The sequence below is a fragment of the Strix uralensis genome, chromosome Z (genome assembly GCF_047716275.1).
Source record: "Strix uralensis isolate ZFMK-TIS-50842 chromosome Z, bStrUra1, whole genome shotgun sequence".
In the NCBI taxonomy this organism is placed as follows: domain Eukaryota; kingdom Metazoa; phylum Chordata; class Aves; order Strigiformes; family Strigidae; genus Strix; species Strix uralensis.
The window spans coordinates 102,843,319-102,856,041 of record NC_134012.1 but is presented as its reverse complement, the minus strand read 5'-3'; the positions used below and the strand labels follow the sequence as shown (position 1 = coordinate 102,856,041).

General features: G+C 53.2%; 1 protein-coding gene and 1 long non-coding RNA gene across 5 annotated transcripts in view; one reads left to right on the top strand and one right to left on the bottom strand.

Annotated features, from left to right (window-relative positions):
• Window positions 1-8,474, top strand: part of LOC141938375 (uncharacterized) — a 30,548-nt gene extending 22,074 nt beyond the window's left edge. For all 4 annotated transcript variants that reach the window (XR_012627247.1, XR_012627244.1, XR_012627246.1 and 1 more), the window contains 2 exons: window positions 4,964-5,008; window positions 5,099-8,474. This is a non-coding gene — a long non-coding RNA (uncharacterized LOC141938375). The remainder of the gene's footprint in view (window positions 1-4,963; window positions 5,009-5,098) is intronic.
• On the bottom strand, window positions 6,858-11,698 carry GRP (gastrin releasing peptide). The gene is made up of 3 exons (XM_074857148.1): window positions 11,551-11,698; window positions 10,308-10,558; window positions 6,858-7,079 (listed from the first exon to the last, which is right to left on the bottom strand). Exons 1-3 carry the CDS (start codon window positions 11,696-11,698, stop codon window positions 7,026-7,028), a joined length of 453 nt encoding a protein of 150 aa, XP_074713249.1. The 3' UTR covers window positions 6,858-7,025.
• Between the last annotated feature and the right edge of the window lie 1,025 nt (window positions 11,699-12,723).

Below are 12,723 nucleotides of genomic sequence, written 5' to 3'. Positions count from 1 at the left end.
GTATTCGCATGTGAAATACAAGGGGGTTAATAGAAGCAGCAAGTAAAACCAGTCATTTGCCTAACAGACAGCAGCAGTGACGTTAGGGGAAACTAGTAAGCTATAGGGTGATAGTTCCTGTTTTGAAAATACTCGGTGCAGATTGTTTTTGAAGGTGTTCATCAGGGAGCCAGAGCAACATCAGTAAAGAAAAGAAAATGAGCATAGAAAAGGTACCTGATTAAGCTGTCACATGGGCTTATCACTTTGTGGTAAAAGAACTAAAAGGAACAAGGGATAAACAGTGTGAGAAAGGATCTTAACTGTAAAGTAAAAAAGGTAAATATATTTGTAGGAAGAGTACCTATCCCTCATGCATGCATAAGTTAAGCTTCAGTGATGGAAGAAGGCACATTTTTAACAAATTGTCTGCATAAATGTATCTGTCACTTAAGATGCCATTAGACAGCCGTCTGTTGGTGGTAGGAGATGAAGGTGTCCATTGCACTTCTGTTCCTGATACTGTTAGTTGAAACAATGACAGACACTGAAAAGGGCAAGATACAAGATCTACCTAACTGACAGCAGTTGCAGCCACCAAAGTTGTATTCAGCACTTTAACATGAGGGTGGCCCTCGTGCCCCAGAGCAGCGTGTTGAAGCAAGGCACAGTCATCTGTCCCTAACAGGGTGGTGGACCCCTCAGCCAAAGCTTATGGGCAAAGACCTCTCAGAAATAGCAAGTGCTTATCTATGCTTAGAAACTTAACCATGTTCACATATGTGTCCCTCAGTGACCAAGCCTGCCTTTCTGATCCCCAGCATTACTGACATTTTAGGACTGTAGCAAACACCCACAAGCATACATTTAAGTGGTTTAGCCAGTACAACAGCCTCAAATTTTCTCTCCTCCTCTGCTCATTTATCTTGGAAACACCACATGTAAGTCCCCACTTGTCTGCTTTCACCAGCACAACACTGGGTAAAAAGCCTCTGGGCAAAATGATAATCCCAGAGAGGCCAGTGCCTTTTGTGGCTTCAGGGCTGTGCCCAGCAGCACCAATCTCTAGCCTGGTTAAAGGCCTGGCAGTCCTTTCCACCCCTGGCTACAGGGTGGGGTGCAAATGGCAAACCTTCTGGGGGAGTCACAAACACATAGGTTAGTTCCCTGGTGTCAGTTGAACTGCTGCAGCTCCATGCCCCTGGGTCCAGCTAGTGATGGGGCTGGGCATCTGTTCCCAGGCACACACAAACACAACATACATATAAACATATATATATGTGCCAGCCACACAGATCAACATGGGCAGCAACATCCAGCACTCATCAAAATGTAAATGGCACTAACAGCCTCATCCTGTTCCTCTCTCTGGCTGATCAGGATGATGGCTCATTAGTAGGAAATATATCATAAGAAGGAGCTGAGTCCCTCCAGTAGCTGGGCAGACACTCATCCTGTCCTGTAGCTCAGCCCTGGCTCTCCAGGCTCCCCGCACTCACACACTGTCAGTCCGCCAGCAGCTGGCCTCAGTTTGCCCCGTGGCTGGTCTCTAGGTCTCAGGTCTCCCCAGCACCTGGGCACACGAGCCCCTGCGGCTCGCAGTCCCGCTCTGTGGCAACTGAGGCACAGACTCCCCACTGAAGTGCAGAAGGAGAGACGCTTTATTATTACAATGCTACATACTTATGCTCTCACATGCTCTTGCTACCTTAGCTCTTACTTCATGATAAGCAAGTCAGCAACTAGACAGTCATCAATCCTCTCTCCCAGAAACAGTTCCATACTTTCCCCATGTTGACTTATCTTTCTTCCAAGGCCTGCTTCTCCTGGCCGGTGCAGAGTTGGCACTTCTCCAAGCCACCACAGGACAGAACTCCTGTCTGGCTCACCAAGCAGAGGTTCCCCGAGCAGAACTCTCCACCTTATCAGTGCTTCCCTGAGCAGAGCTCTCCACCTTCACCCAGCTCCCCAGACAGAGCTCTCTGGCCAATGTCGATTTGGCTCTTAAATATTGAATCTCCCACAGCTGTGCAGGGCAGACAGGCCAATGCCGACTTGCCTCTTAATCATTTACCATTAACACATGATTTGACTCTTAACATATTGAATGTCCCACAGCTGCACAGAGCTGACACTCCCACACCGCTCCAGTGGCTGACACAGGTGCTGCTCTCACTGTGGATCTCTTGGGCAACAGCGCTCGGACACACAGGCTGTCCAGCAGCTGGCACTGGATTCTTGCTCTCCCTGCTTTCTTCCCACACAGAGACACAAACCCAGTGGACAAGTGTCTCGGTCCCTGTGATAGCCAGCTCCTTCAGGTCCCACACACATGTACCTGGCTCCCAAGCACTCGACCTACCCTGTCTGGCTTTGTATTTGTTAGTGACCACACACTGGCACACACACTCTCACTTGCTGCAGCTGTTGGCACAAGGTCCTTATGACCTGTGCTCTGACTCTGGTTGCTCTTTCAGGTCTCTCCAGTTGCTGGCACCACAGACACATGGGCCCCTGTGACCTGCAATATGACTTCAGCTGTGGGCACTCAAACCTACACACACAAAACCAGAGAACCTTTCATTCATGAAAATACCTAGAGGTGGAGTTTAATGAGAAGACAGGACAGCCTGTGCTGATCAGGTGCAGGGCATGGCCAGACAATCCTACTGACCAGCAACCTATTTGCATGCCACCAGCCCTTTTTATCCCCTTGTCCTATTTTCCCGTCCTTGATCTGCCCCAAACTGCTCTGACACCTCCCCACCTTTGTTTCTTCCAGTAAACATACCAGGGTACATCCTGTGCAGTCCCCAAATGCCTTTCCCTCACATCCATAGCAGGCCCCATATCCTTCGGCAGTACCCTTCCTCATTCTGCACAGTGACCCAGAAGCCTCTCACGGCTGCTCATTGTGGTGACATCGCACACCAGGGCTGGTGACTCTGGCAGGAGCCAGGGCAGGGGCTCTGTTTCTCTGACTGGGTCACTGGGCTCCTCACCTGCCATAGTGCCTCTGTGTGACTCTGCGTTTATGGAGACAAGCTTTTTATAACATAACCTAGCAGGGAACCACAGTTAAAGCTTTGGAAAAATGCTCTAAAACTAGAATTGTTCAGCGACCTTAGTAGTTCGATTCATTTGTGTGATAATCCTCTCAGAACCACCAACTTGAAGAGCGGCTGCTTGACCCATTTTGTTGGTTTCAGTCATGTTATTTTAAGGAAGAATGTACAGAAAGGGCCAAGTTTTGAGAGGGGAAAAACCTAAGTGCTACAAGTGACTGAAGTTGCTAAGGACTAAGCAATTTTTGGGTTAGGTATGCACAGATGAAGTTTTGGGTGGGAACAGAGCACAAACAATAGTAAAATACAAAAATGGAACCCAAGATTGCTCCCCATTCTGGGCCTGTGCACATGCTCCTGCTCTCGCAGGTGCAGCACTCTGGGGCTGTGGGGAGGCAGGCGCGCAAGCCTGACTGGAAGCAGGCTTTGGGTACAGGGTCCCTGGGTTGAGTTGGTGCAAGTTAGTGGGGAGAGAAGGCTGTGTGTTGGGCAGGGGTGGGGTGAGTGAGGCCGGAGCACGGCGAGGGCTGGTCTGGGCTGTCTGGGCTGGGGCAAGCATGGACCGAGGGGATAGTAAGGAAGATCTGAAGGAGTACAGGTTGTGAGCTCTTCATCCCCATCGAGGTCACTGCAGCCTCCTCTTCCAGGGTCCCCGAAGGGGCAACCATATACAGTACCCAAGATGCTGGTGAAGGGCTGGGGCCAGCGCAAGCGATGCCGGGAGAGGGCGTTTCCATAGAGTCTGGTGGTGGCTGAAGGCCACTTCTGATCAGCCACACTGAGCCCCATGGCATGCTGCACGGCCCCTTTGTTGTGCACCAGTTTGTATTTGGCTGTGCCCTGGAGCCTTCTGAACTCCTGAATTCATATTTTAGGTTCCTCCCAAGTCCTTCTGCGTGCCCTAAGGCCCCATGTTTGTCATACAGTATGCTACAATGCTTCCTCTTTAGCTTTCCTCCCATCCCAGAGTTTCACCAGTGCTTCTTTGGTGTGCCCTATGGTCATCCATTTTCCCTTCTGTGTGGCCGGGGGGTCCCTGGTGCATGGGGCCGGGGGGGGGTCCCTACCACCAGGGATATCCCAGGGAAGGTGACACGGAGGGGTCGGGGGGCCTGGGGCGCACAGCGACCAGCCCAGGAAGACCCACGCTAGGGCCAGGGAGGGGAGGGTGCGGTGCTGCAGTCGTGGGTGGCAGGAAGCTGGTGCACTGGCACCACGGGGCTGCCTGAGTGCTGGGGGTCCCTGTGGGGCAGCAGTGCCGGGGCAGCACCGGGGGGGAGGTCAGGGCCCTGCAAAAGGGCGACCCCAAGGAAAGTCCCGATGGGGGTCCCAATGGGGGTGGGGGTGTGTGTAGCTGGAGCCGTGCAGCTGCCTCGAGCTGTAGCACCTGCCCTCAAGCCTGTCCCGTAGCCCCAGGCCACCGCCAAGCCGTGTGGTGAGGGCAGCAGGCTGGCCCTCGGGGCGTCTGCAGAAGCCCCTGTGGAAGGTGGGGCTCTGGCCGGGGGTGACCTACGGCAATAACGGTCAGTGCTGCCTCTTTCCCTCTTCCAGAGGCCGTGCTGAGGCTGCGCTGGTCCATCCCTGCCCTGGGGATGCCGCTGACTGTGCCCGCCTCGGGCTGGCATGGGGTGTCTGTGCCTGGCCTTGCGCTGCTCATGGCACGGGGGCAAAAAGGGACAGGCAGAGCCCTTCTCGGCTGTGGACCGTGGACAGGAGCTGCCGCGGCTGGAGCTGGAGAGGGCAATATCTCAGCATGGGTCTTGTGCTTTGGTTCTTCCCGGGGCTGCACGTAGCCTCGGAGGGGAAGGCATGTGCCAGCGAGCAGCTGAGAGGGTGAAGTGACGGTCGTTCAGGTCGGCATCTAACAGAGAAGTGTTACACGGCAACTTCCGTCCAGCATTTGCCTCTTGGTTTTGCAGGTGCTGTGACTCCACCTTTGGGTTTGGAGGAGCAGTTAGTTGAAGGTGAGCTGGGGTGGTAGCGAGGAGGTTGGTGGGGCCGGTGACTTCTCGGAAGTGTGATGGTAATTTGTCTCTCGGTCTCTTTGGTACCAGAAGCCGCGATGGCTGTGACGTCCAGGCGTGAAATGAGCAGGTGAGCGGGACCTGCTGGAGCTTCTGCGGAGGGGCTGCAGGGAAGGTCAGCCCCGCGCCGGGCACTGCCGCCTGAGGGTATGCGGCGCTGGCTGAGCTGCTGCACACTTTGGGTGAGGTGGGCAATCTGCACGGCGCGGGACCTGAGAGCCTACCCTCCTCTCCGCCCCAGGAAGAGCTGCTTCTCCTGCTCTTCTGGGGATTCCTGCTTGTCTTTCTGAGCAGCTTCCTTCTGGGTGTCCTGGCAGAGCATTTAGGTACAGCTGTCCCCATCTGGCCTTGTGCTGAGCCAAAATCAAATCCCTTGATGGCAGAACCCAGACTGCACATGAGCTGTCTGACATGGCCTTTCCTCCGGGAGGGAAGAGGGCCTTGGAGGGAAGGGAGGGAGACTGGCACACCGCATGAGCAGGTGGATTTCTCCCAAGTGCTAAACCTAACTCCTGGCAAGGCTTTGCATTGTCTTTGGGCAAGGTGACAAACGGGGACAAAAAGAGAGAGACAAAATTGAAAAAGGTAAGCGTTTTTAAGTTATAAAAATCCCGGGACTGCAATTAAATACACTGGGTATTCCCTTTGACTGGCACAGGCTGGGATGTCCCCTGAGATAAATGAGATTTACCCAAATGAAGCATGCAGGTCGTCCCTAGCAGGCCAGTCGACACTGCAGAGCCTTTTTCCCCACAGTTTTGTCTGAGGACGTGCGGGGTTGGGTGCGAGGGCTGCAGAGCGCTCCTCGGGGCGTTAATTAGTCCCCCCGCGGTTCAGTGGGAGGGAACCAGCACCGATCCCCACGAGAGGCCGTGAAACGTGGAATCGGAGCTGCGTACCGGCGCGGGCGAGGGGTTAACGCGACACGACGTGCCGGTGCCGGGCCCGCTCGGCCCGACGGGCACCCAAGGGAGACGCGGGGTGAAGTTTGAACCCCGCCCCGCCCGGCCCCGCCCCTCGGCCCGCGCGCCCGTCCCTGGGCCGAGGGCGCCGCCTGCTGGCGCTGGGTCCGGCCCAGCCCCGCGGGGGTTTAAGCCGGGACGGAGGTTTATGGCCCCTGCGACGAGCCGGGTGTTCGACAGATGATTCGCGTTTGTGCGAAACCAGGCGTTTGACTGATTCATCTCTCCGCCCGCTCTGCGCCCCGGAGAATGGCCGAGGGCGGGAGGGGCCCCGAGGTCGCCTCGTCCAACGCCCTGCTCGCCCAGGAGCCTCCTCCACCTGCCCAGGACCGTCCCCAGGCTTCCGAATGTCTCCACGGATGGAGACTCCACCACCCCCCGGGCAGCCCGTGCCGGTGCTGGTCACCCTCGCAGTGACAACGCGCTCCCTGGTGTCCAGGGGCACCCGCCGGTCCTGCCGCGGGGTACCACTGGGGAGATGGGCTCCCCCTCGTCGGGCCGGGTCAGCTCCCCTCGCCTGGAAACAGGCACAGGCCAAGGGGCACTTCAAGAGCAGTCTTGGTGGAAAAGAAATCATTCTGTTGTTTCTTTGTTGCTAGCTGTGGCACAGTCAATTTCCATTTTATTAACTCAAAAGTATAAACTCAGCCTTTTTATTAGTACTATTTATTGCGAATGTTGAAATGTCATGTAGTTTCGAACTAAGAGATGAACTGATTAGATAGGTAAGTCATATAATTAATTGGAAGACCCTTCCGTGACAATTATATATATCAAAGCCATTCAAGTGAGAAAAATGCAACCTTGAAAATGAATGAAGTAGAGAGTTTAGTCATTGCTGAAACATACAAGAATATGTGTATTTAGATATTTTACACAAAGGAAATTTGTTTACAGAAAAGAGACCTTGCTGATTATCTGATACAATCAAGTGCTTGTGAAATATAGTCTCTTACGGAAAGTATTCCATTTCTTCGCTATTGAGAGGCCTTCCTTCAGCTCGGAGTGCTCTCTTTCATATTCACAACTTGAAGCAGATAGTCCATCATCTAATAAAAAGAGAAAATATTATTTATAGACCAGTCCTGAGAAAAATAATTCACTAAGTTAATAAGCCTAATACACATCTGCTCTGTGTATTCACCTAACACACACGTTCCTAATAATCTTTCCAAAACAGACCTAATTTGTCTTGGTTAGCATAATAACCAGCTGCCAAAGAATGAGGAAAGTCGTTCTCCCACATAATTCTGTCTGCCATCTCATTTATATAGTGTCTCATTAAGCGTTAAAAAGCCAAGTCATAGAAACAATTTGAAGCTTATTTTCCAACTTACTTTTACACTTAGGCCAACTTGCAGGAGAGATTTCCCTTCTGACCTTTAAATACTTTAACAGTAATTTATTCACAGAATAAAGAGCAGCCAAGATCTTCATTTGCCTGGTATTAACTGAAAACAGAAGAAAGTAACTCAGGTGCACCACCCTAAGCCTAATTCCCAGAACTATTATGCTCATCTCTTTGGCTTTTTTGACTATTTGTGCATTACAGCACTTTCTCTGCTCTAGATGAGTCTTTCAGACAGAATTTTTTTATTCTTGAGAAATGTACAGCACAGTCTGCGCATTAGTGGTGAACAGTGCACTGCATGAATTGGAGCTAATAAGCAAGACCCTGAATGGAGTTACCTGAAGTACACATCTGTATTTACTTCTGCAGCCTCCAGCTTTGGGGATTTCTGATCTTAAACTTAAAATTAAAATTTTAAATTAAATCAGCTAAATTTGAAAGAGTCCATGAAACAAATTCCTCCTAGTACCTATCCTCACAATGCAGCCTGTCTTCGCAACCCTGTGGGCACACAGAGACAGACTTTGCAAGTGCACGCTCAGCCTCGGAGAGTTGTAGCCCCCTCGCCGGCGATAGGGTCTTGGGACAGCTATTCCACCACCTGACAGTAGGGTTCACGATTTACCTTTTTTTGGTGACATTTCAGTACCCCAATCCAACAGCCCATTCCACAGTGAACAGTAACCCACTGTAAATACGGTGTCTGGTTCCTCCTAGAATTAGTTTCTGTTTCAAACTCAAACACAATATGGCTGGAAAAGTATTTAATGCCGAGTACAAACTTCTCATAGGCACTGCACTGTCATGGTCAGTTTACTCTACCCGGCCACCTTCCACCGGGGCAGGCAGCTCCATTCATCACTCCTGCACAGGGACACCTTCACGAGCTGTGACACAGTGGCACCTTAAACAAAGCTGTTGTCCACCCAAAGTTTGTGCAACGTGGAACCCCTCACATCCAGAAAAACCTACAGAATCAAAATTCAAAGGCCGTTTGTGCTCCTGTATCACTGCATACATGTATGACTGAATTTCATATGTATACCAGAATTCCACCTTTATAAATAAACCAGGCCTCCTTTACTAAAAATAATGATTCTCATTCTTTAAATGTTTAGGAAACTATTACAACCCTGAAAAAAGTAAAGCACATTCCTTTTGATCTTCAGGTTGTCTTCATCTGGAAGGCAGATCTCAAGAAGATACATAGCTTAACTTCCAGGTGCTGGGTTTTTACTTTCTGAAGCCAAAGGAAAAATAATACATCGTATCTTACCCAGACCGCATATAATCGGGTACTTGTGGCCAACAGTAGGAAAGCACAGGTTACGTACTACCTTCATGATTATGTTTTACTTCAAGATGGAGACAAAGTGACTGCTGAATGCTGGAAATCAAAGGTTCTATGGCAAAATGAGGTTCTGCAAGTTGTCCTATATTTTAGTCACATGAAAGACATGATTTTTTAACTAATCATTGGAGCAATCTGGATATTTAAGGCAATAATCTCATTATTCCACATATATGTTCAATGTCTGACCACAAAAATGTAGGTATTAATTTAGCATAAATGTATATACATATGGATATGATTCAACTTACCGGAGGCAACTTTCAGCCTTCATAAGTCTGATTTATTACCAGATACTTTTAGACACACTTTTAGACCTCTTTACATAGCATAATGGAATTTGTTCATCTGATCTGATTACAAAGCTGCACACTGCAGAGCTGAAGATGAAATAGTTTCTTTTTTAGATAGTATTAATCACACTTATTATAAGTATCATTGTCATAAAGCCATAGCCAGAAAGAAACCTAGGGACAGCATTCATACCAGTGGTGTAGGAGACTTAAATCACGGCTTAATTTAAGGGGTAAATTTTTACCCATATTCAAGTCAAAAACAAAGTACTCACTGACTTTGCACCAGAATTTCATGAGGGAGACTGGGCTGAAGTTAGCCCAGGAATATTAATTACATCATATTACCGTAGAATATGGGAAGGAAAAAATCTTCACATTAATGTCTTTAAGGGGGTGTATTAATCTTTTTATTCTATTTCAATGTCACCCAAAAGAATTCTGCAGCTACATCACCATTACTGTACCTGGAACATTACAAAGAAAGGGATTTTCTAGTGAATTCTGCAATTTACATTATGTCCTTTAGACCCTGATTACTTTCTGTAAAACCTGATTGATATCCTTCCAAGGGTATTTTGTAGGATTTTCCAAAAGAATTGGGGTGAACCTGTTCCAAAGTCTTGTGCTAATAACTACAAGGGAAGAGGAGGTGGGTCCCAGGCACACATTACAGCTTATCAGTAGCCACATACTCATTTTGCAAGACCCCGGATGACCACAGTAATGGCCAGCACCATCAGCCGGGGGACAAGACTTGCACGGGACAAAGACAAAGATGGGAGCAGAAGAACCTCTGGGCCCCAACTGCTCTCTCCACGGACGGGCAGCACCTCACAGCCAGACAGGTACGGGCAGCGGCACAGCAGCCAAGGGACACAGTTGGTGTCATGTGGCCTGATACACACCACCCTTCACCTGCCTCCTGCCCTCTACATCCACACCCGTTTTTCACACTGGCTTGGTTTTGCTGCGTTAATACAGAACTTGGTGCTGACGTGGTCATCTGAGCATGAAGAGCTAGAAACGAGAAGAATGAAACAACCGAGCAAACCTAACGGGAATACAGACTTAGTGCTTGCTGAGCTTATGCCCAGTAGCAAATTAATTCATAAAAAATACAATCTGTGGGTGGCAATCCATAATCAAGAGTCTTACTTTACTGAATGACCAGTGCACGAGATGCATTTCTGCTACTTTTCTGGACAATCCACAAGCTAGAGGAAGCTGTAAAACGCAATTTGAACATATGGAGTGCTTTTACAGGTTTTATCTTACTTACATCTTTCCAACTGCTATTGTCATCTGTCTCCCAGGTGTTCCTGGTGTACCAGGGAAGCCCGCCTTTTAAAAAGTGAGCACTTTTATTTTCATTCCCTTCCAGCAGCCGTAGCAAATATTTTGAGATTGCTTCCCACTGCAGATAGTCTTCCAGCTGCTTGATATTTTCAGGTAATGCCGAAAATGGTGTCTTGTTTTCTTCTTCATAAACATAGGGAAAATCTCCAGTGCTCTTTTTCCCCATTAAATGTCCTGTAACAACAATGACAGTAGCATGAACTTAACCAAAACAGGTATAGGTTTGATTGTTCAAACATCAGCTGAAGTTGTTACTGACTGTGTGGAGGGAAGGGAAGGGGTCAGATGATGTCAAAGTTGAAACACAACTGGGACTGGAGATTTTGTCACAGTGTCCCACACAATTACTGCCTCTGTCTCTCATGCTACGTTGTCAGAGAAAACGTTGCTGAGAGGGGGGCAGAGATGACCAAGCATTTTGCCTGGAGCTTGGGCGAGGGACCTGGTCAGATTTGCTGGAATAAGAAGCAGGTGGAGAAGCTGCAGGTTTTAGACTTCCCCTGCCTTGACACGGGATGCGGGAACCCGAGTTCCAGTGCCCTTCTGGGAGCTAAACTGGACGCACTTTTGACACTTCACTGTCACCGAAATGAAATCACAGTCGGCTTTTGGCTGCAAAGGAGGGAAGGGGAGAAGCCTCCTGCGGGCTGAGCGCCCCGGGCCCGGCGGGGGCCAGGGCTCCCCGAGGTGCGGCTGTGCCCTGGGGTGCCGGGGGCTGCTGGGTTCCCGCACCCCCGAGGGAAGGCAGGAGCACCATCAGCGAACAAACACGTCCAAGGTGGCGGAGAAAGCGGGGTTACCCCGCGCCCTCTGCCCCGCACAACCGCGGGGCGCAGCGGCGGAGGCCGGGGCTGGCCGGGACGCCGATGGCCTCCGCGGCAGAGCTGCTCCGCGCCCGCGGCTCCTCGGGGCAGCGCCGCCCGGTACCGGCGAGCGCCCGTCGGGGCGGGGGCGACGTTGCGGACAGCGCAGGCGGCCCGGGAAGCCCTCCCGGACGCCGGACTGTCGTGTGTGTCTCCCCCCATCCCGGCCGCGGCAGCCGAGCCGCTGTCCCCGGGGGCACGGGGAGCCGTCGGGGCGGCGCGGCGCCGGGCGGGGCGAGGCGCGGGCGGAGGGAGGGAGGGAGGGTCGGTCCGGGCGGGCTGCCGGGCGGAACGGAGACTTACCCACAGCCCAGTGGCTGCCGCGGGGGTAGATCTTGGTGAGCGCGGGGGAGCCGCCGGGCTGCAGCGGGGCCGCGCCGCCCTGAGCCGCCAGCAGCGCCAGCGCCAGCAGCGGCAGAGCGCCGGGCCGCCGCGGGCCGCCGCCGCCCATCGTGCCGGGGCCGGTGCCGCCGCCGCTGCCGGTGCCACCGACGGTGCCGCCGCCGCCGGTGTCGCCGAGCCGCCCTCCGCTGCGGGCCGGCTCCGGCTCCGGCTCCGTCTGGGCGAAGCGCTGCCGCCGCCGCCGCCGCCGCCCCCCATTTATACGACGCCGGGTCCGGGCGCGAGTGGAGCTCCCGCGCCTGACGCCTCCTCACGGGGCCGGGGCTGCGGCCGCCCCCGGCCCCCCGTGCCTCCGGCCTGCCTCCGGCGGGGGCGGGGGCCGCTGCCGGCAGCCCCGGCCCCCTCCCCCGCCCCCCCCCCCCCCCGCCCGCCTCCGCGCCCCGGCAAGGCTCCCGGCGGGGGGAGGCGAGCGGGTGCCGGCCGTGGGGCTCAGCCCCCGCCCCAGCCGCCGCCGCGGGAGCCCCTCGACGGGCTTCCCCGGGGGCCGCTGCCCCGCCGCTGCCCGCCCCGCTCGTCCCGTCCTGCCCCCCCCGCGCGGAGCCTGCGCGGGCCTATCCCGCCTTAACCCGTTTCTGTGCTGCCGCAGCCGGTCGGTCCCTGGGCGCTCCCTTTCGGCGAGGCCGGCCGGCGCTCCCTTGGGGTTATTTTCTCGGTTACATCCGAAAACCAGAAACTTCTGAGAAGTTTGTTTTCCCCTCCCTTCGGTGGGGCGGCCCGCGCGGCTGTGAGGGACCTCGGGACGGGGGGGTGGGATGCTGCTGGGGGTACCCGGCGTGACCCGCCAGCCCCGGGCAGGCACCGCCCGGGGGGTGATGGAACGGGACGGCCCCGTGCGGGAGCGGGGGGACACGGGGGGACACGGGGGGCTCCGGCAGAGGCAGAGGAGAGGCCGTGCGGGACGGTGTGTCCCTGGGTTCAGCTCCTCTGGGGGAGCGGGTTTCAGGCGGCCGTCACAGCCCGCCCCAGCTGCATCTCTGCTACAGGAACTATTCTTCTGAAGAACTTTCTGTGAAAAAGAATCTATCTTCTTTACCTGAAATTTTTCACGGAAGTGGTTTGCTGCTCTAGATTAAA